This window comes from Chroicocephalus ridibundus, chromosome 12, assembly GCF_963924245.1.
Source record: "Chroicocephalus ridibundus chromosome 12, bChrRid1.1, whole genome shotgun sequence".
NCBI lineage: Eukaryota > Metazoa > Chordata > Aves > Charadriiformes > Laridae > Chroicocephalus > Chroicocephalus ridibundus.
The window spans coordinates 12137091-12161752 of NC_086295.1; the positions used below are offsets into that span (position 1 = coordinate 12137091).

At 46.5% G+C, this 24662-nt stretch overlaps 2 protein-coding genes across 3 annotated transcripts; one reads left to right on the forward strand and one right to left on the reverse strand.

The window, feature by feature from the left end:
* Positions 1–1910: 1910 nt before the first annotated feature.
* MANBAL (mannosidase beta like) lies at positions 1911–9280 on the reverse strand. Of its 2 annotated transcripts, none has more exons than XM_063350138.1 (5): positions 9146–9280; positions 7170–7218; positions 5616–5698; positions 5062–5256; positions 1911–2514 (listed from the first exon to the last, which is right to left on the reverse strand). In XM_063350138.1, the coding sequence occupies exons 4-5, from the start codon at positions 5209–5211 to the stop codon at positions 2407–2409; spliced, it is 258 nt and encodes an 85-aa protein (XP_063206208.1). In that variant the 5' UTR covers positions 5212–5256; positions 5616–5698; positions 7170–7218; positions 9146–9280; the 3' UTR covers positions 1911–2406. The 2 variants fall into 2 exon arrangements, with proteins under 2 accessions (XP_063206208.1, XP_063206209.1); XM_063350139.1 differs by lacking the exon at positions 9146–9280 and adding an exon at positions 7786–8314.
* A 10413-nt stretch (positions 9281–19693) lies between these two features.
* Positions 19694–22882, forward strand: GHRH (growth hormone releasing hormone). The gene is made up of 5 exons (XM_063350467.1): positions 19694–19788; positions 20623–20754; positions 21624–21728; positions 22342–22479; positions 22819–22882. Exons 1-5 carry the CDS (start codon positions 19709–19711, stop codon positions 22880–22882), a joined length of 519 nt encoding a protein of 172 aa, XP_063206537.1. The 5' UTR covers positions 19694–19708.
* The last annotated feature ends 1780 nt before the right edge of the window (positions 22883–24662 follow it).

Consider the following 24662-nt stretch of genomic DNA (forward strand, 5'->3'; position numbering starts at 1 on the left):
TTCTGTTTAAACAAAGAGATTCTGATTGTATTTATTACACATTTCAAGAGAAACTAAAATATATGGGATATTGCTAATCTCTATAAACATACTGTAAGTTCAGCTAACAAGAGCATTCAAATAGGTAACAAGCTGTCAGGAACAGACAGGGAAATTTACCTTAATCCCTCTTCCCTTTAACAAAACCAAACCCCAATATCCAGGATTTCTACTTAGCAATGAGTAAGCCAGCCTGCAAACAGCTACATGTAGGTGTCGATGTAGTAGCCTGGTATTTCATGTAACAACCACACAGTGCTGATTGCTAACTGGTTCTCAGCTGTAGAAGCACTTCTGTATTTCAGGTAACGTGTGTGCTACTCTTTCAATAGTTGCAATTCCGTTAAACATTAACCCCCTCTCCTTTAGGTAACCTGCAGAAAGCCAGAGTTGTTAGACTAAACAACCACCATCCTCATTTATTAAAACGGAGGAAGTGCCCTGCAGTACCTATCCAGGGCAGCAGCAATGCTTTTCTTGCCCTTGCAGATCACAGACAGGAACACAGGTCTGTAATGGAAACTCATAGCACAATATTGTTCTTTGTTATTTGCGTGGGAAATTTTTGTAATGTTTCTTTGTACTGAGAACTTAAAGCAACTTCAGAGTGCTGCTGTCTCCCATGCTTTGTCCCATCCTCCTAGTATTGCCTTTATGTAGCTCAAAAAAAAAAAAAAGAAGAAAAAGAAAATGCTGAATTTAAAGCAGAAGCCTACACTGGATTTTAAGCAGCGCAACTAGGTGTCAGCATTCTGGTAAAGAGAAGCAGAGAGCCTGGAGCAGGAAAGCAGCGAGAGGTTAGAATCAAAGGGATCCATCTGACGCCCACCAAAAGCAAGAGCGAGCAGAGAACGTGGCCATTCTCAACACTGATGGTTCCTGTAAACGTGCTATTCAACTCCTGTTGGAGAACACGCAGTGCAACACTGCTACCATACCTGGGCTCACAAGGCGTTTGTGAAATTAAGATGGGAGTCTATGTATGCAAAAAGGATCGCAGACTTGCAGCCCTGCCAGAGAACCCTTTCCTTCAAAGCCGCTCTGAACCCTGGGTGCGCCTAAAAGAGCAGGTTCTCCTCCCATTGACTCATTCGTGATCAAACAAACCAAGATGTGAGCTGGCATCAGGAAGCTTGAGCTGCCCTACAGAGACTCTGTGGCTACGTCACCACCTATCTCTTTCCAGTCCTGTCTAGCCATATTTAAATCTAATACTAGATTGTCCCTGGGCCTGGAGAACCAGAGCCTGAAGGAACATAGTGTATATGTCTCTTGCCGTATAGTCGTGCTACACAGCCAGCCTGCCACCCCTTGGATCTTAAAATACCACATCTCCTCAGGCTGAGATAGTACTTAACTTCAGGAAGGATTCAGCAAGAGGAGATGCAGCAGACTGTAGCAGGTAAGGCTGGGAGGGAGTCTGCAAATGCAGCAAACTCCCGCTGTGCTGAAATGGAGCACACGGTTAGGACTCAGCTGGCTGACAGAGGGGTTTGCCAACGATACAGCCAGGCAGTGCTGTCTGATACACGAGCAACGCAGCACTGCGAGACTCTCGCATCCGACCAGCTTTTCTCCAACATGCAGTACCGGGTCTTCCCAAGTTTCCAAAAACACCCCATTAGCACAGGCATTAAATTCTGCATCTTCCAGAATCAAATTGTTCCCTGCTCCTTGTAGTCATTGCAGTCCCCACCACAGCCTCAACTCCCTGAAATGTACCTGCTTTCAAGGGTGGGAATAGAAAGGAAAACTGCATGGGTGGGGAAGAAGAAAGAGGTAGCGACGCTGGGGAAATGAAAGCTTTCATCTACAGCAGTCTGGAATCTGATGAGTTATTACCTAAAGAATTAAAGAATATGACAAAGACATTATTATTAAGCCATAAAATGCAGCTATGTATTTCAGACTAGATGACAACAGAGATGAATACAAAGCTGTGTAGTGTGGTATCCTTGATGCATTTAATACCTCTGCCTTCAAAAAGTACAACACAAACCGGTATCCAAAGTAGCAAATCCATGCTCCACCTTCCACAGGGACTTTACAACAATGCCTAGCCAGCATGGAGGAGCTAAAACAGGCCTCTCTACCCATGAGAAATGACAGAAGTCACTTTAATGGTGACTGACACATTAACCATGTCAAACAAAGCCCTGGATATGTAAAGTCCTCTTTGCTTGTAAGAAATCTATTGCAGAACCCTGTCCCCTCCGCTCTCATAAGTACCTTCTCCCTTGTCCCCAAAAGGTAAAGCGTGGCAATGCCAGAAAACCATTTAATATAGTTAGCTGCCTTTGATGTCATCTCCGAGGAAGCGTGATTATAGCTGATTATTTTGTCTTCTGAGGCTCATCAGTCATGGCTTTATCGTTTCTTTTTGGTTTCCTTCTTGGGTTTCTTGCTGATCTGTGGAGCAGTTGCCTTTGGCTTCTTCACTGTCTCTGAATTCTTAGGCTCAAAACTGTCCGAGTCCTACAAGAATCAATTAAGAAACAGTCAGTAACTTTTTTTTTTACAATTTGCTGACAGATCACTTTGGGAATCTGAGTAGAAGCCAAAGGAAGCAAATGCTGGGTATCTCTGTTGGAACACATTTATATCAAACTGAGTCCACATTTAATGAGACTTGAGCAGCACCATCTCTGCTTCTTCCGCATGTGCTTTTTGATGAGTGTGAGTTTATGCACAGAAACAGCTTGTTACCAGAGAAGCCGTTAAAAACTTAAGTGCCTAAAACAGGCTTTGGAGAAGAAAAACAAAACCAACTTTAAAGGCAAGAAGAAAATGAACACTAAATGAAAACTATTGAAATTAGAAAAAGGAGAAGATACCATATAATAACCAGTGTGCGTTGAAACATTCAGCAGGTATTCCTGCCAAATGTTAATCATTATCATGTGCAAGACAAAAAAAAATTCCCCAAAACAGTAGTAAGAATGTAAAGTTCAGAGCCCCTAGACCAAGCCCAAAATCCAGGAAGGGAACTGCAAGCAAAGTTTTCTTCACCTGGACTAACAAGGAATGCTTAGGTATCCTGCTTGTTTCCTTTAGGGGAGATGACAGATAATATTTCAGCCATGGGAAACAAAGTCTAGTTATCTTGTAAAAACACAAGGGAACAGCGCCAGTCTCATCTGAGAAAGCACACACATGCAGATTGCCTCCTTTCATTAAATGCATTTGAGTATAAATATTGCTTTAGCATCTTGGTTTCTATCAGTTAGAGCGTGCCAACTGGAAAAGGACACACAAAAAACGGCTGAGCAAGACATGCTAGTTTCAAGCTTCCAAGACAGCGCTCCAGATAATGGAGGGGGAGGCGAGCATCTGACAGCATCCTTTTAATCAAGGAGCTTGGTTCAAATGTCTCTCAAGTTACTGGGCTATTACAGTTCACATCTGTGTGGCTTTCCAAGGAAGGAGACTTGGCTGGCTTTCCAAAGGCTGTAATCGGCGCATGGGGAGCTGGCAGGCTCTGGAGAAATGGAGCAACATGCAGTTATTACTCAGGGATGCAGTGTGCTGCTGCTGTAAAGTGAACACTGCTGCCTTCTAATGTTCAAACCAAGGTAGACTTCAAAGCCTGAAGCCTCCAAGACAGAGAAGCTCTTCAATATCCTACCCAGACTCAAGCATCATTCCCAAGATCTGGAGGAGTAGCCTCCGGTGTTTACAGTCTAGTAAGTTAGTCATATGCACAGTAAATCAAGAGGACAGTATACATATGGAGAAAATAAAAAGTAGAGCATGCAAACATCAAAGCATGCTTGCAAACTTAAACAGTAACAGGTCCTTGAGTTTTATCATTTTAATTGGGGGCCTGGTCTTCAGTTTCCCACTTGAAACTAAAGCTCTCACTCTTTTCAGCTTTCAAGAATCAGGCTACTCAAAAAATTTATCAGGGGAAACCATGGACTCTGACAGAGTGGTGCTGGTGGCTGTATAACAGTGCAAGATTTGTGATGCCACTGCATCGTGACCAGCGGCTACCTGCTTCATCTACCTGCTGGGAGCTACAGCTATGCACCCATGCTGGGGCAGTGTCACTTATCCAGTACATCAACACAACTTCACATCACACTGCCACTTAAAGGTGAAAGAGTTGGGTCATGAACTGTACCCTTCACACTGTATCTCTCACCCTCAGGCATTCCTTCGCCAGAGAGGCTGAAAATTTCCATGCTTCCTCTGCACAAGAGGGAGAAAACATGGCAATAAAGGTAGCCTGAAAACAGAAGTTCCCATGCTGAGTTCTTACTGAAAATACACCATAGACATTTAGACAAAATCTGTATCAAACGACCAAACTTGCAGCCTGATCACCAACACTGAAATATCTGTCCCCAGTACCACAGACACTACCAAGAACATGGAGCTCTTTTATCATAAAAAACAGGTAGACGCAGGTCATCCCACTGTGGCCGGTCTAGAGGAATTGGAGTCCTGTAGCTCACCTCAATGTTTCACTTCAACCTTCTGTATTAACTGCACCAAAGCACCCTCCCATTTCCCAGCGCAGGATTTGATGTCAGGACTGACAACTGCCTTTCTCACGTTAGAATATACTAGAAATGTCACCCGTATCTTGTTGCCAAAGTACCACACAAACTAGAGGCCAGAGTCATTCCCTGAAAGGCAGGTTCTGCAAAGGGGACACCCTGCTTGGCAATTCATAAAGCAAATCAGCAGAAGGATGACAATATGGGTTGGGACTAAAGCCTTCTCATGTGCAGGCAGGAACAGCATGTACATTTCACACACCTTGCCAGTGCTTCAGGTCACTTTTTTCACTGACATTCAAAGAGACCTTGGCTCAGGTATTTGTTCCTGACTTTCTAATCTGGGGGCAAATCACAAGACGAAAGCTGGAGGTGGGAAAGCTAGAAGGAAGGAAAGAGAATGACAATGAAGCCGTCACCAATCCCAGGGGCCGACCACTGTGTCTCCACTCAAAGTTCCCTCCCACTGTATTTTCTCTGACTCTGCCCATCTATGTCAATATTAAAGAACACTACTTACTGTCTTATGGGACTTTGAAACTGGCAGGATTATGGCTAGCACACAGATAAGCTGGAAAATGGCTCCAAAGAAGAGTCCGTAGCGTAACACATTCTCCATGAACGTGGGCTCAGGGATTTCAGGCGGGGAGAAATCCAACTCAGCAGCCATTGTGAGTGCACCCTTCTCCTCTAATCCTCTCAAGAAGACTGGTTACTATAAGGGGGGAAAAAAAGAGAGCAATTATTTTTGCATCATACTTTCCGGTATTCACTTTCTATTACCAAAAAATTACAGACTACCTCGTGCAGTTTTTTTAAGACACCCTTGATCTACAGACCCAATAACAAAGAGCGAAATGAAACTTGCATTTTGTTTAGATGCTTGTCTTTTACCACCTGCCTAAGCAAATATTTCTCAAATGCCAGTATTAGTCCATTTGCAGGTGAAGGCAAGACAAACAAAAATAGGAACAATATTAATGAAACAATAAGGGAAAAGCTTAATAAACAAGAATATACTTCTCCCTGAAGTTGATCATGCATGCAAGGCAACTATTACTCACTTTTACTTACCTTGTATATGTGGTCACAGCCTTGTTGTTTCAGACGATGTAGAAAACCAACTACTACTTAAATGAACCACACAGAAGGCAGATCTATTGAAGACAGAGGAATGAGTTATGTGTTTAAACTTAAGCATGGCTTTAGTGGCCTGTTACACTAAGCCCTATATACCTTGCGACGGTCACATAGGTAGTTTGTGGTAGAGTTAAATATTGATCTCCTGGGTCCCAAGCTAGTTTCTCAGCTACGAGACCATCCTGTCTTCCTTCCTTTATCTTTTGCTAATGGAGTTGTCAATTCATTCTATGAATGACTAATGGCTTTCTACAGTAACGGAGAACCCTCCTGCCAGAATTGCTGGAGTACGCCACACAAAGTCCCAAAAGGGAAATTCAATTAGTCTGAGATGTGATCAGAACTCAGTTGTGATTAGCGTCTTACTCAGTTTTCCTGACCTGTATGATCCCAGTGTGTACTTATTGAATCAGCATTACTTAGATACTTATAATTCTCTAAAGACTAAACTAACTAAAGCTTGGGTGTGAGATTGTGCTGCGTGCACGTTTCAGTAGAATAGTAGTAATCTGCTTCCTAGAAATTATCTCCAAAGCTGGCTCTGTATTTCTCAGGCTAGGAGGAGATCTCTACAACCTGCAGATGTGACCCAGTTCAGAAAGATGGTAAACTTGGAGTATAATTTAAGTAAAGTTATAGTTGATAAATTTGACAATCAATCAACAACTCAATGCTGTTGCATAGGAGGCAAATGTCATTTGGGGACATACTAAAAGGAGTGGTGTATAAATTACAAGAAATAAGTATTTTGTTTTAATTCAGCTGAAGTATGGGATCTTATTTTGAATTTTAAAAGAAAGGAAAAAAAACTCCCAACTGCACAGACCGCCAGCCATTGGAATAGAGAGACTGTGGAATCCCTGTTACTGGTGATTCAGAAGGGCAGATCAGATAAGCATTCGTCTGGGACGGGGTGTGAATACATATAATCCTGTCTTTGGATCAGGAGATATGAATAAGTGACCTCTTGTGGTCCCTTCCGGGTCTGTATTTCAGGGAAAGAACATTTTTCAAATTCTGATGAAAATTCAATAAGCAAGGGCTGCATGGGACCTGTACATGAAGCCAGAATACACGCTGGGCCACTCAGGCTCAGCAAGTCCCAACGCAGACCCAAAGGCTGCACTGGACATGCAATGGTGTCAACAAAGCATGCATAAAAGTGGCTCATCCCTAACTGCTTTTAACTTCTAAAACGTCCTCTCCCCCAGTCCACTAAGGCAGCTATTGGAATAGAGAGACTGTGGAATCCCTGTTACTGGTGATTCAGAAGGCCAGATCAGATAAGCATTCGTCTGGGATAGGGTGTGAATACATATAATTATGTCTAAGGCAGCAGTTCCTAAGCAAGAAACAGAATCATGGGAAACTTCACCCCTGAGCTGCATTTTATCTCAACTTTATTTACTGGGATATGTTTTGAAAATGCTATTCTTGCCCACCCCCTTCCTCAAACAGAGCAGGAAGTGATGTTGCTTTATTACTCACCCAGAGTTTTCTCAGGACAAACTCCCACTGATAATCCTGATTCATACACCTGAAACACAACGCAAAAAAATAAACCATAAAAAGAAACTGATACTATGAAAACAAGAAATCTCCGTCCTCATCTTCCACGAGTCTCCCCGCTTTTCCCCTTTTCTATTCCACCTCCCCTTGAGGGTATTAGCAATTCTCTACCAAATCCCAGGTGACATGACCAGCATCAGGAGCTCTCTGGCAGGCTCGTAGCAGCTGCCACTACCATTTTAAGCACTACCCCATGAAATATGCTCAGAGAAAACCTGACAGCGTACTCCAACTAGTCACAGTAGAGCGTCCGTGCTTGCACAGAAGCCTCAGCACGCAACCCACATTTGGACCATTAGTTGCCCTGATATCAGTGGAGCTGAACTAATACTAACAAAATACTTCCCCGTTTTGAAAAAAATTCCTGTGGTTAACACAAGGTCCGAACCTGCACACGCACGGAGGCTGAACCTTAGGCAAATTATCCCCCAGTTGAACACTGGGGAATCCGGGCTCAGTGTCGGGCACATCACCTTCCGCACTGAATGCAAAACTTGCAAAGTGAGTTTTCTCACCGAGAGCACCACCTCCTTACACTGTGTCTTGCAGCTAATCCAGCAGGTCCCTGGATGATAATGAAGTCTTCCTCCCTGCTCCCAAGAAGTGAACAGTTTTACCACCTCTTCCTTGGATAACAGCTCTTCTTCCCCACAGGTTATCAACCACCTTTTTCCTCAGACCGCCTCACCTATTAACATGTCTACACTGAAAGTAGTTGTTCTTAAATTGCATCTAAGGATCCATACTCCTATTACAGACCCTGAGAGGAAGCTTTTCCCCTCCAGCTTACTCATTTGGTCTAACAGCAGCTACCACCTCTCCCCACAAGCCCAGCCATCTCACTGGAACGTAACACCAGAAATAGGTCACAAACAGTTGCACTGCACTACAGGAATTGATTTTGACTATCTGTTTAGAATACGGTCTTGACTCTATTAGGGTTTTACAGCAAGCTAGCTACCCCCACACAAAAGGACTTGGTCCTGTAGCAAAACCAGAGCTGTATCACAGAATGAGCAAGGGGCTGCTCAGGGCTGCAGGCTCATGCTTTTGCTCAGTGCCACCACTGGAAGATGATGCAGCTGTCCCCCTGGGTGCAGGATCAGGATCAGGGCCATAAACTAGCCACCTCAATAAGCTAGGACAGACTCAAAGCTTTCTTTTTGCTGTCCTGTGTTTCCCAGCAGGCATCTTCAAGACCTAGCACTGTATCATTAGCACAGAACAAAGCCACAGGAGCACTTCCAGTAACACATATTAGCTTTTCCTTGGGGTGGAAATAAAACAGCAACAGTATTCATACAGAACATGAAAGCTTCTGACAAAGGATGAGGCAAAAAAAAAGCTGGTGCTGGATTTCTGAAATGATTTAGTAGGTGTTGGGATGGCGAATGGCCAATTCATAGTGGCTTCAGGGGGATTTGCCCGTGCCTGGCACCGCTGACAACACAACTGACCATCAGTGAGGCCGAGGAGCTTGTCTGTAGGATTACAGACTATTTTATACATATATATATCTCTATATTACAGACTATACAGATTTCAGGATTACCCGTCTCCGGGTTTGGCAGGCCGGAGGCTGCAAGGACCAGCAGCTAAGCAGCCTCAGAGCAGGGGATACCCCGAATTCCTCCCCCCTTCTCGAGAGAGCGGCTCTGTGCCGTTCGTTGCTGCCAGCAGAGGCGGCCAGCCCTGACTGCGGCCGGCGGAGCGGGCCGCCACGGCGCCAGCCAGGTTGCCCTGCAACCAGGGCTCTCCCGCCGCCGGCTGAACCCCCCGCTCCGCCCCTCCCAAAGGAGACCTCTCCAGGAAACCTTTCCACCAGACCCCTCCTGCAGCCCCCGACCGCCCGGGAGCACCCCAGCCTCCCCCTCTCGGCCGCCCATCCCGCTCACCGCCCCTCTCCGCCAGGCCTCGCCGCCCCGGAAGCGGTTCCTCCTGGCCGGAAGTGCACCCCGCCCCATCCCTAGCAACCGCCCGGGGCGCCGCGTTGCTACGGGCGGCCTGCGGAGGGTCCGGGGGCCTGCGGGGGCCGGGTTCCTACCGAAAGGCTCCCGGGGCCGCTCGACTTCACGCTGCCGCGGGCCCCGCCCCGTCTGTGGGCGCCTGTGGGTGCCGACCCCCCGGTGGGTCCCCACAGCCAGGCCCGGGGAGGCCCCTCTGGCAGCGAAGCACCCCGGGCCTTTATGCCTCGGAGTTAGTGTTCTCATCCTGAAATCAGTGCAAACATTTTAATCCCTGCCATCGATAGTGTGGCCTTTCAGTCCTAGCGGGCTTCTCTTTATCCACGAGGTTTTGATCTGCTCCCTTGAAGTGCTCTGGCAGCAACAATTAAAACGTGAGCTTCTGGCTTTGCTCTTGCTGGGGGTATTTTTTTTTTTTTTTTAATTTTTAATGTCCTGGTTCAGTATCCAACTCTGAAATGGAAATGTCTTGGTAAGATGACCCACAAAGGGAAAAAATGGCTTGCACTCTGTTTTGCTCCTTTGTGGTATTTAAAGAATCCCATTTGTTTTGCCCTTTTCCTAACCCTAAAATATCAGTAGCACCAGGTTAGTTTTGGTGCAGAGCTTTATTATCGGAGAACCTAAATACTTCGGGGAAAACCTAATCGGTTACTTATCTACTGAGGGAGTAAGGTATGGCATTTGTAATAAAAGGATTTTCTAGGCTGTTACCAAGCATTTGAATTAAATGGGTATTAACGAAAACAATTTCAAAGGTTTTGAGCAATTGGATTAAAAACCTTTCATCTTTTTTACTGCAGAAGACTTTACAGACAACTGGAGAATGTGTATGGCTGTGAGTTGCAGAGGCCAGAGACACTTGTACAAAGAAATTCTTCTAGCATAAAAATCCTAAGAAAAAAAGGACTCTCAAATAATTACCAGAGCTTCCCCTGCCCCTGGTGAGTGGCTATACTGGCCAAGGAATAAATCCAGAGCTCAGGAAAGGCAGTAAATTCTGCCCTTTCAGTTCCCAAACACTGAGTCTTTAGGACGCAAAAGCACTGAGGAGGGAGAAATAATTCTGTGAATGTTGGGAGAGATCCTATCAGTATGGATTAAGCAGCCAGATTAAATTCTTCCCAGCACAGCCAGTACACTGAATTTGGCGGGGCTGCTGTCCACACACACCTTCCCATGGGCTCTGATCCTCACAGATTGAAAGTTTGCAGGCAAAGGGGAAAACATACACTTAGGTTGCACCAATTCTGTATGTTTTCTTCCTTTCTCCTCCTCTCCCCCAACAGAAATGGCACTGCGTCTTCTAGATAGATATAGGTGGGGGGGGGGGACTGCCAGTCCGTCCGTGTGCCCCGGGGAGTTTCAGTCACTTTGGGAGCAAAGCCAGGCTCTGCCGAGGAGACACTCCACCTTTGAACCGCAAGCAGGTGGTGCCATTAGCCCGCGTTGGCTGCCTGCCTTCGGCCAGCACCACACTGACCCATGCACTTCACGTGATTGCGAAATGATGAAAAAGGGAGCTATTTATTAAAAAGGGGAAGATTTTTGTTCCAAAGCCTACGAGATGTTAAGTGGGTTTCAAAGCTAAAATTGATTCAACAAGCGGAAATGGCAATTTTGTCAGGACCCAGTTCCAAGCAGAGACAGAGCTCAGGCATGAAGCCTTTCTCCAAAACCAAAACCAAATCATCCTTAGCTTTTTTAGTTCTTTCTACATTTCTTCTTTGGTTTGCACTGCAGTATTTCCTTCATGTCTTTGCAGTGAGATCTATTTATTATCATTCATTGCACGTGTACCACATCCTGGTGCACCAAGGTCTTCTCATCCTCAGGTTGCCTATCGTTATTCAGCTGGGAAAAAATTAGCAACAACTGCTTTAATTTTTCAGTCCTTACTGGAAATGTGGCCCTCTTCACCCCCTCTCCATAAACTACATTTTACTTTCTTGACACCAGTAAAACATCTCACTCAAATTCTGTTTTTTTGAGAAGCCTTCAAAGCACTTTCCCAAGGTGAGCAGTAAGGGCAGCGTTTGGATTCTGATGGGAAACCAAGTCACAGAAAACACGTAGACCAACACCCAGCCTGCCCTGAAGGGATGGGGATTTGTTGGGGTAGTCACTAGAGCTCTCTGTGCAGAGGGTGGGTGTTTGCAGACCCTTTCCTACACTGCCTACTCCATCCCAGAGTACGAAAGTCTCAGTGCTTCCAAAAATTGGGAGTAGTGTCCTCAAGTGGGGCACCAGCACCCAAGAATCAGCAGGCGAAGGACCTCGTGAGCCTCTTTGCCACGAGTCGGTGGCAGGGTTATGACTGAAGCTCTCTTCATTGATTCTGGCTGTAATGTGCTGTGTAACCTCCTAGTGAAGGCTCCTATCCAAACTGAAATGAGAGTGGTAAGACCAAAAATAAACTCCTTAATTACTGAGATTCACTGCTGGCATCTGAGCTCTGTCTGCTGGGGTTGGAAGAGGAAGGAGATGGTATTTAGAGAGCCAGAAATTCAGGAACCAGTAACTCTCAAGCCTGCAGCTGAGTGTAACATGCTGACATCTGGCTGAAACTCTTGGCAGTTCACTTGGGCGATGCTGAAACGCTCCAGCAGCTCTGCTAGGAAATAAACAGAGCCAGACAGGTACAGGCTCTATAAGTGGATCTCACCCGCAGAGCTCATCAGGCCTCCTGACAGATACACATCTCGCAGGCTGGTGCCATTTGTTCTATTGTAGTCTCAGTGATACGTTAATGTTTGAAGATTAAGTAGGCTTTTCAAGCAGGCTTTTAGCAGTGTGAGACAGTCCTTTCTGATAGCACTTCTTGCACATTTTGAATTACTGATTTATTGTGTCTATTTTTAATCCGATCCCTTGTTTCAGGCTCATAGTGCAAATTGTGCTCTCATCCAGAGGGACTTCATTCCTTGAGATTATTTTGATAAATGTTTGTATTCAGCTTCCTACCCATCTGAATTCCTCAAGGGAAAATTCTCCCTGAGAAATCCACTGATGTTCAAAGGACTGAGTATGGAGGATCTGAAGATCCAAATGCCAGCACTTTAACCTTCCAAGGTGGAGAAACCAAGTCTCATATATTTTCTAATGGCAAGTCTCACCGCACCTGCTGGGTTTAAGTTTTGAGTCCTCTGCTTCTCCGTAGAAGAAACTGGCAACACTGGCCAAATCTTGTCTTTCTCATCTCATTTTTGTTTGCTTGCCTTCCACAGAAATGACTGCAGTTTTGCAAAGAACTTAGGAATGAAAGTTACTGTGTATGCACCAATAACGGACAATGTAATTAAATGATTGATGATCAATTTATTTATAATTTGCCTTAGTTCTGCCACTTGCGATAAGACATTTGAACCAAAATCTGTCCCATCCTACCTCTAAAATGGCAAACCTAGGCAAAAAATGTAACTTCTAATCATAGGCAGTTTGGTTTCATTTATAATTAGGGCAATTGCAATAAGTTAGTCCCCACCACATCTCGCAAGTAAAAGAAAACCAGACAACAGTTGTGCGGGGCTCTCTCAGGAGCGGTGGGGATTGGAAAAGCTGGGGACCAACAGCCACTGACTGTGCTGTTTTGGAGAAGTGCAGAAAAGCTTTTAATAGCTGAGAGTATGGGATGGGGTTTTTTGCCATTTGATGAGATACATCTTACTGTCATTAGTTTCAACCTCACAAGGTGAGCAGGACCATTTCACATGCTGCTCAGCTTATCCGAAGCTGTATGTTACGCACCTGGAATAGACAGGGGCAATTTTTTAAGCACGGCATGGAGACTGGAGGAGGTAAAGCTAAGAGGAAATCAATATCTGGGAAATTGCTGCAGGATCCTAACATTGTGTCCTTTGTCAGTGAAGGACTGGCATGGAAATAAAACTATCCAGCATATGTTCACCCAAGGACCCTAGGGAGGTCAGGTCTGCATGGATGCGACTCTGAAATCCAGCAGTTCCAGGTGCGAAAGGTACCTGTGGCAGCTTTGACCTGGCCGTAGGCTCCATCGAGCTTGCACTGGTGTGGGCTTGGGTTTAGAGGGCAAACCGACAGTTACCCACCGTGCACTGCTAACCTGAAGTGACAGTCTGTGGCGGGTAATTCGGGTGTTACATACCTCTGTTTTGGGAGCCAGTGGATGCTGACAACACTAGCTGTGGCAGGGAGGAGAGGTGGGGAGAAACCTGGAAGGTTCTAGGGACAAATCAAGGGATATTCTAAAGAGAAAACCCCATTTTGCTAAACAAGTCTGTCATCTGTCATGCCAAATTATTACTGATACTACCCCTAAAATGAAGTTCCCATGAGGAATGCTGTCACACAACTAGTTCATTTAGACTTTGAATGCCACTGACACGCACAGAGCAGCTCTCGGGCTGTGAGGAGTGCAGAACTGCAGCCAGAGCCACCCTCCGGTGCATGCAGGGGGTACCAGCTCTACCTGCATGACGACTACACTGAAAAAATGACCCTGAGAACAAAGACCATAGTTGCCAGCTCAAATACACACTGCAACACTGGTAAAAACTGGCTCCAAGCAAACCAGATCCTATCACAGTCTGTAGCATCTTCACCCAGAGACGTTAGCAGCCAGAGCACCCACTGTGGGAGTCGAGCAGAGGCTGAACTGCTGGCAGCAGTGGGGATCTAGGCCATTTCTGCTACAGCAGAAGTAGCCTCACTAGCCAGAGGGAGAGCTCAAGGAGTCTGGCAGTGGAACTCTACAAATGACCTTTCTGGGTCCTGGGAAGATACGAAGGTTTTGACTAAAGCTGGGACAGGAAATCCTGGGGACAGAAAAGCTGCTCTCTTTATGCTATTTCAGAACTCCTAAGCCGTATATACCCAACAAGGCCTGGAGGATTTTTAGAAATTTCTGCTGCCTCCCACAATTAATCTGAAATCATAAAGAGAGCTTGTTGTTGCGTGAGTCTTGCTGGGTCCAGCTGTGCATGACAGGAACCCAACCCCAGCTGCGCAAGGAAACCCCTAGGACGACAGAGCTTTATATAGCCGCCTTTGAAAGCGGCTCACTTGAGATACGAACGCGAATCACAGCCCCCCTAATCCAAGCTGGGCAGCAGGCAGGTATAAACAAGTCAGTTATAGACTGATTCCCCTTGATCTGTGAGATATTGCCCAGTATCTTGCAGCAGCTCTGTGTAAGGCAATGGGCCAGGTGGGTAGAGAATTAGCTCAAAACCATGCTATAGGATAAGACCTTGAAATAGCATAGGCTCTCGACTGGTTTAACGACATGGTCTGATTCATCTGTTCAGCCAGTGCAGCACCAAGACAGTGGAAGAAAAACAAGTCATGCTGAAAAATTGGTGCAACCGGCCTCACACATGAGAGAACACGAACAGATTGTTTCAAAAAAGCAAACAAAAATCCCTTGCCAGTTTGCAGAGACAGCGCGCACCAGTACAGGAGTTTTGGAAAACCTGCTCTGTGCTACCCAGAAATGCCCTTCTCTGGTGTTCACGAGTAGGTGATACAAGCTATATACCTCCCTAATTTGCACAGCAGCTCCTTCTCCCCATGAACAGGCTGGTCCCATTGTTTTTAAAAACTGGAGGAAGGCAGTAGTTCTTGCTTATTTTCACGTCGTTGTTCTGTTTCTCCATTCCACTAGAAGGGCGCTGGTCAGCTGCTCAGTTCAGGGCCAGCTCGAGCTCCTGCTTTGGTCCGTTCAATCCTTTTCCATGATTTCTCTGTGAAGCGGCCTGGTCCTGATTTGATACTGAGGAAAAAGAGAGCCCTCAGAGCACTCAAAGCAGGGAGAGCCCAAAGGTGTCGGTGCACATCTGTCTAGGTACAGAGCGACTGCTGTTTAACTCCACAGAGTAATTTTCTCCGCTGAGCTCGCTCGAGCCTTTGCAAATGGTTGGTTACTGCTTACCGAGAGCCCCCAGTTTAGAAGGAGGATATTGCCTCCCTAAGAAGTGAGCCGTAATGACGGTGCTGATTTCTCACCTCGGGAAGAAGCAAAGAGGCAATGGCAGAAAGTCAGACTGGCACTGAATGCTTTGACCCCCTGCACAAGCAGTCACCCACGTGCACACCAGATGCACTGTCCTTCCCTACAATCCACCCCTGCCACCGATAGCTGCGAGGAGCACTCTGGTGCAAGGTGAAGGTATTCGGCAGCAGGCAGATACGAGTCACGTCACCTGCTGAAACTTCTTCCCAGCATCGAGTCACGCAAGCTCCGAGACAGGAAGGTCTGGGTCCCCATCAATTCTGGGCTTTATAAAGTCAATACTAAAAATCTGGCGGGTGGAACTCATGCTGGCACCTCATTTTTAACTCATCTGAATTGTCCTGGTCTTCTTGGCACCAAGACTATGTGTTCTCTTTAATGGGGCTTTTATAAACCTTATTCCAGGAATGAAAACAGCTGCCAGCGCACGCAGCTCCCCAGGGAAGACACTCGCCTTTTTCCAGAGCACACGAACGGAGCAGGGCTCTCCAGCTGCTTTGTGTGCTTGATATGAAGCTGTGATGTTTGTGAGGGACTGAAGCATGAACTGCCCCGCTAACGCTAGCAGGTGTGAGTAACAAAGGAGAAGGAAGAAAAGGCTGATAATCAAAGAAAAAGAAAATAGCAAAAAGATAAACCCTCCCAAGCAGGCAGTCTGAGAAAGTATTAATGGTTAACTCTCGCATTGTGGAGTAGAAGGAAAAAATTGCAATTGCAAAGGGAAAGAGAAGTTTACCTTGCAAAGCAAATTTGTCATTCACTTTGCCAGATTATCATTGTTATTATTTGTTTTTCACTCTTTCAATGATAAAGACAAAGCATGCAAATGATCTTCGACTACAGGCATAACCCTCTCCCCACAACCTCCCTGCCTGCATCCTTGCATGCACAAAAAGGAGGATGCTAAACACAGCCTCTGAAATTCAGGAGGATAATTGATTCTCTGACGCGTGGGAGCCCACAGGACTCCTGAGGGAGCCCAGGTATAAAAAGAGGAGCTGCACCTCCCTGGCAGCCAGAGGACAGCTGGGGGGAGATCCGAGAGCGTCCTCCCTGCTCAGCACAGCCCGGGTCCTGCCCAGGCACTGCGCGGAGGGGACGGACCCAGCGGGGCTCACAGCAGCAGCTCTAGAGGAGAAGAAGTTGTATTTGCAACAGGGAAAGGAAACACCTGAGCAGCAGCCGATCTAGGAACAGCTTGTTTTCTAAGGGAACGGTAAGTGCAAGTCTCTCTATGGGCACTTAACAAGATAACTGGAAATTTGAGACAATTAAATTACACTGAAATGCAATCAAAGCTGGCATCAGCAATTAGCTTTGACGGGTACAATATCCTTTGTACCATACAAGGTTTTTTTTGGTATCAAGTTATAGAATGAAATAATAATTGAACTATAGGATAAATGCAAATCAATACAATTGTAATATAGATAAGCCTTGTAAAAAATGTTAGACATTTAACTAGCTGTGGCACAGTTTTCCTCATTTGCTATACTGATGTGAGCTCCTTTTACCCTGGAAAATGAATGCTGTTTTACTCACCCGTCAATAAAACTGTGTTTGAGCCAAACCAAAGTGTGAGGAGAAACGCCACAGTGTGTTACAGATAATGCGAAGCCAGCTACAGCATGGCAGAGTAGGGCACTTAAAAGGATTCCTGCTTTTCTAATGTAGTATTTCGTAGTATAAAAGTCTGAACTTTATAATTTTTGAACAGGCACAATAAAAGCTTCATTTCATCTACATCATGGTATTTTTAAGACTGATCAGGCTAAGGTTTCAGAAATAGTGAGAGATAGTTACCCCATCTCTCCGACATCACCGTCACAATGCCGCTGCTAGCGTTGCACAGGATGGGACGAAGCTATTACGCTTTATCTGCTGGAATGGCACTAAAAGCTCTTCATCTTAAGGGGAATTTATTTATTAATAATTTTTTCACATACTGCCAGAATGGAAAGTAAGGTGTCCCTCACCTCAGGAGAATTTCGAAGGTGACAAGGTTTTGCAGAGCTGTCAAGCTGCCTGTATGCAGGGCGAGACTTCAGTTCCCCGGCTTCTCCTCTGAAATAGCAAATGCTTCTGGGAAGGGGTTAGGACTTTAATTTCAGACTCCCTCCCAAGGGAAAAAAGGGAGACAGAAATACCCAAAAAGCGGGGATGAGAAGCAGACTGCAGTTAAGGGAGAGAAGGCAAAGCAAGACAGAGGAAGAAAAGCAAAGCCAGAAACAAACAAAGTATTGCAAAGAAACTAATAGTAGAAAAATAAAAAAAAAATAAATCTCAAAGGGACAAAAAGTGATTCTGGAGAAAAACCCAGCATTCAAAGAAGAGAAACCAGATACGGACAGTGGTAATCATGGCTGTACCCTAGGAAGACAAAAGGAAGCACACAACATTGGGCTAGGTTTTCTTTTACATTGGTATTCCGTTTCTCAGCTCACATAGCAGCTTTCACGGTACTGATTAAATCTCCTGGTTGGCACTTCCTATAGATGCTGGTGCCACAGTCTCCTGGTACTCCTTGACAGATGCTTTAGATCATTTCCTCTATCTAGAAAGATCTGATTTGGGATTTGTCTTGGAGATACTTAGTGGGGAGGGACAAAAGGGGAATGCTTCTTCAAGTTCAAATGAAAAAGCGGGGGGGGGAAGCAGGAAACTTGTTCTAAAACCAGAAGTCCTGTAAGTCTTTCTCAGAGTCGCTCCTCTTCTTCTGAGCGTTACTCAGCTCTCCGAGGGGCCAGATCGATTCCGTAAGAGAGCAGGTATCAGAGGCAGGGGATGCCACCCATGAGCTCACAAGAAGCTCTGCTGGAGCCAGGAGCATCGGTGCTGCTCCAAGGGGAAGAGATGGGGAAGCTGCTGGTCCCCCGGCGGGGAGTGTGAGCAGCTGTAAACAAGGACCGGGCTGAGAATGAATTTGTGATAAGAAACCCCATTTCTTAGTGCGCCATCTTTACCCATGTCTGTCCATGCACTTCTGACACTGCCACTAATTTTGTTATTAACTCCACAGTATCAAGATTGGACACAATTGCATGAGCGCCGGTCCTTAATTAGCCTTCCCCTCAATATTTTGATCTACTTTCAGGAGAGTGAGCAGCTATGTCCAAGCAGAAAAACAGAGCTCATTGCTGATGTTTCCCATCAGAACGGGCCTCCTCCTGCCACCACCGTCAGTAAAACCCACTGCTTGGAAAAAATTCTCTTGGGAAATTAGAAGCCCAACCAAACCCTTTCCATTCGAAAACTGCTCTTTGCAACAAAGTATTATTATACATATGAAAGGTTTGGGGTTTTTTTTTTTAAATGTCTGAAGTTTCTTTTTCCTCTTCTGGAGATCAAACGTCCTTCTGCTCTTTTCTTGTGTAAAATAAGACAGGGAACAGGGAAACTTGATATTTTAAAGATTTTTATCCGCATTCTTAAAGAATCTTTTTTGAGCAAAAGATCAATCGCTTTCAACCAAAACTCAGGGACAGCCTTCACTGAAATACCTTCTTACTGTCCCTCGCTTCCAATGACAAACACATGGCATTCAGCTCCCGAGGGTGTGCGACCTCAGACAACTCAGCCCTGAGTCATTCACAGCACTTCAGGCAGCCCCAGGACGCCAAGCTCCGCAGCCGTCTGCCAGAGGGCAGGCAGGCACGGCTCACGTCCATCTCACCTTCCACCCAAGCCGGTGCTCAAAGCTGCACAGGGGCTCCATTCCACACAGCAGCCATCCAGCTCTCCCAAAAGGATGCATTTCAGTCCAGCCCCTCCTCTCCCCAAGCACAACAACTGAAGGAACAGCTCGTGTTTTGTTTGGCTAACCAAGCTCAGCACCGTTGCCTTCCATAAATGGGTTTGACAGGGTTACCTCCGGGCCAGTATTACCCCTCTGCCCAGGAATTTTATTTGGATTTCCCTGTTTCTCCCCGATCTCTGGACAGCCAGCAAGGCAGCCCACTCAGCTGTTACACGGACCTGTGCCGTGCAGCCGTATGAGCAGACACACGCCTCCAGGAGAGCGAGGTCCCAGGGGCCGGTCACAGATGGTCCTGTGCAGGCAGTGAGGTTCTTTCAGCAGCCCCTGCTACTTGCTGCCCTCCAGCATCCAGGTGCTCTTACACTGGTATTTACAGCCCGTGCAGTGGTCCCCAGGGCAATCCCAGCGAGGTATCCAACCATAGCCGGGGGACAGGTCAACAAGGGGGTCCCACACTGAAATCCTGCTGATCAGCCCCGCCTCCCGACCCAAGGGACACACCAGCTCCCTGAGGGGTCACACACAGCCACCGCACGCCCCAGCAAAGACCTTGCCACATTGACATCTCTGCATCGGGAAGCACCATAACCATAAACGCAGAGGCACGCTTCCAGTCTCTTTATGCCAATGACTAAGCAGGGGGACCAAGAACACAAAGGTGTCACTTGGCCTCCCCTCCTGGCCCTGAGCATCCCACTGCGGCTGACTCAGCCTGCTCTGTGTTTCAGGTGACCCCAAAGGGTGGAAGATGCTGGATAAGGCCACCCTGCTCCTGTTCCTGCATTTAGTCGCATGCTCCATCTCCTCTCCTCTCTACCCAGCTCTCAGGTAAGCCTCTGAGTGTTTTAGCCATGCTGTCACTCCCTGCCTCATCTCTCACCTTGTGCAAAATAAGCACATGCCAAATTAAGGTGGCTGGCACTTCTGAAAGCCAGATGAACTGTTCCTGAGTCGATAAGCCTATTTCTTTACCCTGTCTTAATTTTTTGGGTACGGTGCTACCCTAGATGCAGTTTCCAAAGAAGGCAGGCACCTGACATGGAATATTTCAGCCCAAGCAGTTGGGTTTGGAATTGAATGCTGGGTCCTATAAAGGGAAATCTGGGAATCTCCAGAGCAGGCAGCACTTCCAACTCCATCACTGATTAAAATTTGTGCCTGCAGGCTACCTACATTGAAATCAGAACTGCAGATATTTTAGTACATGAACTTAGCAGCTGCCGATTAATATTTCAAGTATTTCCTTGCTGACTGTTATAAGTTGTAATATTAATTCCCATCTCTACAAATCGATGGAAGCACAAAACTGAGCATTGGGTTCTATAATCTGCATTTGCAATGTCTCATAGAAAGTTTTAGGCTTGTGCCAAAGCCATGGCATAACAATACCAGAATTGCTGGAATTTTGCTCAAGGATGCTGGGAGCTCAGCAAGGGGAAAGTGTGTTTTGAGGCAGCTCTATCAACCATCTTTTCACTGCTCAAATAACGTCAGGGCAGTTTCTAGCTGGAGAGAGTGATGGACAACATTTGGGTTACTGATGAGATGGGCATGGCAAAAGCAGAAAGAAAAAGCAGGAGAACAGGGAGTAGTGGTCAAGAAGACCGATCTCTGACTGGCAATTGAGCACATCTCGGAGTACGCCTTGCGTTTGTCTTGCAGGTACAGCCCAGGGCCAGTTCCTGGCAAGGCTGTGAACTTCCAGCTACAGCACAGCAGCCCATTGCAGAGCCATAACCCCCTGGCAGAGGAACAGGACGAGGAGGGTTTGTTAACAGACCCTGCTGAGAAAAGGTTTGTACCTCACCTCTCATCTCCGCTGCAGCAAGAGTATGCCGGTTATGATCTTTCCCCAGCCCAGGAGCAGACCAGCAGGTCACTTAGTCCCACCAGCACCACGAAGTCCAGGCTCCAGGGGGAGAACTCAGCCGAGCCCTGCAACCGGAGCAGAAGGCTGGGGCTGTGCCAGCTCTGACCATCACCCGTGTCCAGAGCTGTCCCCCAGCAGCAGGGATGTACACACAGGTGCAGGTTCACATGCCCAGCACTCCTGCAGGGAACATAGTGTTCCACCGAGCTCTGGGAATCCATCGGTATGGTTGTTAGAGCTTCTCCTTTCCACCCCTGCCAGAAGATGGAGGATGGTTATTTCTGTCTGAAGCAGAGGACTCATCCTTACAATGGCGGGACCAAATGGCTTGTGCTTCCCTTACCTGTGGATTTTCGTGAGCCTGGGTCTAAGCACAGGCTAGAGGCCTGCTGGAGGCTCTTGCCACCCCACCCCAGACACAGTCCTCCCAGGAGGTGACGGTGCTGCTGCAGAGCACAGGCATCTCCCAGCCTGTGGTTCTCCTCCTCCTTTCCACTGGTTTTCTGCCCGCTTTGGTTTGCAGGCACTTCTCCTTACTTATTCTAGTGTGGATACTGATTAACAGACATTTTATTTTGCCTGCTGCCTCTGTGTCAGGACTGAGTTCCCTCAAATCCTTTTACCCTCCAACACTAACACAGTGCAATACCAAGAGGTGTTTGCTACGGTTCCCTGCCCCTGATCTCAGCAGTGCTACATCTGGTGTATTTTGTCATCCAAAACACCCATTTCTCACCTAGAAGGTTCGTTGCTAGCTCAGAGAGCACACCTTGTCCTTGTCTTTCCCCCATAGGATGCAGCGCCATGCTGATGCCATATTCACTGACAACTACCGGAAATTCCTGGGGCAGATTTCCGCCCGCAAATTCTTACAGACCATCATTGGCAAGCGGCTTGGGTAAGCCACAGCGGCCTGCTGTCCTAGGGCCAATGTTTTGCTTATTACACTGGGCAGTTTCTTTCATGCACGTAGCAGAAATAGCTGCCTCCCACTGCAACAGAAGCAATCTTTTCTGCTGTTCCACATCCCAAAGGCCATCCTGCATCTCTACATCTCAGATCCCACTAATGACAATTAAACAGCCTAATTAATCCTTCCTCCAAGGCTATACAGGTCAGATCAGCGGAGAGCTCTACCATAATATCAACAAGCAATAATATTTGCAAATAATCGTTGTAGTGATCATTCACTGGTAGGAAAGAGTTATCCCTGGCATGGTTTGAACACAGAAAACAGCCCCTCTGCTACCACTCGGGTAGCGTTGCCTAGATAGATGACTGACTGCCACTAAATAACACCAACTAGTCAGATGTGAGCCGGCTTCAATCCCTCCTCTAACACAGGAACAAATACAGCCGACCAATTTCTTACTGAAATTACGCAGAATGGCCCTAGGCTCAGACCCAGGAGGTTCGGTTCCATTGCCGTGCTGCTCAGCCTGAGCCAAACTTTGAGCGAGGGACTAAAAAGCACCTCTGAAACAAAGACGTTTCTCATCTTTGCATAACAGAAGCAGCGAGAGCAGCCCGGGAGAAGGCGTGCGTGAATTTCTGACAAGGCGCCAGTCTGACAGCATCCTGATGGACAGCCGCTACCACCAACAGATGGTACTAAGGGACTTCCTAGGAGCCATTCTGCAGAATCAAAGGTAAGTGGGAATCAGTTCATTATGTGCTCACCACAGGCGTAAGACAAGGTCCTTATTGCTGTCTGGCTTCCAGATGTGAAGCTATTGGATTAAGTATCATCTTTCAGGTACGCTCAGGGAATGAATAAATCTCTTACCTGACCCCATAACCCAGCCCTTCCCTTATGTGGGCAGGTAGGGTGCAGATAAGGAACAGCCTGTCCTGAACCAGCTCGCACCACACACAGTAGCATATCACTGTGCTGTCTTCTCAACCCCCTAATTCAGTAAAATAGCAGAAAAAAAGAATTTATCTCAATCCCAATTATGCCATCACTGTCTTATTCTCTTCTTTCACAGGCCTCAGGACATCAACAGCAGTCGGTTAGAAGGCTTTCCCAGCACCTTGGCTAAGCTCATGTAAATAATTCTCCCTTTTTCATCTCCCCGTGCTCTGGTGAGTACCATTCCCTACTCAATTCTGTACATAGCACGCTGCTTCTGCACTGCTTAAGCGGTCCGAAGGCTTCAGCGAAGCCAGTTCCCACTGCTGTCCATGAAAAACGGTGCTTGCTGCGATTTAAAGGGAAAAAACAACCCATCAATTTTGTCAAGTACCTAAAGTCCTGTTAGTCTGAACAGAGAGACCATGTGCTGTGAAGCTGCATGCAGTCTGGGAACAGAAATGCAGCAACCGAAAGCAGCCTTGTAGCGCTATCTGAGACTGTGCCTCAGTGTCTAAGCTAGGCTAAAGGCAAAGTCTTCCCTCAGGAGCAGAACCTGCCTCTCAATCCCTGGGACATTTCAGGTTTTCCCTGCACTGAACAGGAGAGGAAGTCTTACTGTTTTCTGTACCCCTCGCTCCTGGAAGAGGTCACCTGGAACTTGAATTACACTCTAAATCTTGCCAGCCCTGAGGGACTGAGAGCCAGCAGACAGTCCATTCTTGGGAATACCTTCGCTCATACAAATGTCAGTTGCTCTGTTTGACGACACCTCATCTTACTCCTCTGTCCCATAGAAGTTAAGCCTGTCCAACCCCAGCCAACGCAATATAAAGGGGTGCGGAAAGACCCGTGTGCACACTAAATAAAAAGGGGTCTGGGGAGGGAGGGAAGATCAGAACTACATAAATTGTGCCTATGGATTCAGCTGTGAGAACACGGCATTTCAGCATCTCTCTCGCCATGCTTGACTTGGTTACCTTTCCACAAATAAGGTCAGCCAGGAAAAGCCTCCCAAGAATGAAATAACTTCTGTGTGTGCTTACAAAGTTTTCTTACAATTCTTTTTTCCTCCTGCTTCTGTCTAGAATAATTCAGAGCTCATGGATCTAACTGTACATAAGCCCTTCACAGCAATGAAGACATTCCCGGGGATGTGACCAGCTGGAAACTGATGCATACACTCCTCAGATCTGTTCAAAGGAACGCAGTTCGGATACACCATTTAGTTTATGTCAGTCTTAACGATTTAACTCCCCTCTCTAAATACAGGACTGTGTACTGAATCAGGAAAAAAAAAATACCTCCATGGTTTAACCTCAGGCTGCTTTACATACAAAGACTAAAACCACCAGTACACTTGTGATCCTGGGGACATACTGTCTACTAATTAAGGCTTTCAAATCACAAAGCATAGCAAAATTTCTGCCAAGTCATCATTCTGTTGTAGGGCCTGATTAATAAACATGAGGCCACCAAAAGGCACCTTTAGGCAACTGAGTGAAATTGATTACAGCCTCCTCTAAATAGATGCTGAGGGCACAACCACACACGCAGCTCGGATCTGGGCGAGGCAAGACATGAATCCACACATCCACCAGGAACGCCGCTGTGGGCTGCTGCCCCTCGGTACAGAGCCCTGGCAGCAAAACTGAACTCTCAAAAGCTCAGCTACAGTTACTGCTTAGCCTTGAGGTGTTCAAACCAAAGCTACAGCTCTGCTCTGCAAGAGTTAAAGGAGATCCCTGTGCATCAGATTGGGCTGTCACTATGTTTTAATTCAACGTGCCATCCAGTGGCTCTGAACTCCTCCGTGGCTAGTTACAACTGTAAACGTTTTCAAAGAAGTTAAGCAGCCAGTGATCTCATACAGCTACTTCCTTCCCTGTCACCCCAATTCTCCTATTGTTTGTGTAATAATTATGTCTTCAGAAATGTACATAACGTCAGGATGGGATCTGCTTTCCCATCGTTAGTGGG

Bases quoted from the DNA above. Each gene is read 5' to 3' on its own strand.
- GHRH (XM_063350467.1), top strand. From the start codon at position 19,709: ATGCTGGATAAGGCCACCCTGCTCCTGTTCCTGCATTTAGTCGCATGC. The intron at 20,755-21,623 runs GTTTGTACCTCA...TTTCCCCCATAG, and splicing joins ACAGACCCTGCTGAGAAAAG to GATGCAGCGCCATGCTGATG. The intron at 22,480-22,818 runs GTAAGTGGGAAT...CTTCTTTCACAG, and splicing joins GCCATTCTGCAGAATCAAAG to GCCTCAGGACATCAACAGCA.
- MANBAL (XM_063350138.1), bottom strand. From the start codon at position 5,211: ATGGCTGCTGAGTTGGATTTCTCCCCGCCTGAAATCCCTGAGCCCACG. The intron at 2,515-5,061 runs GTAAGTAGTGTT...TGATTCTTGTAG, and splicing joins TTTCAAAGTCCCATAAGACA to GACTCGGACAGTTTTGAGCC.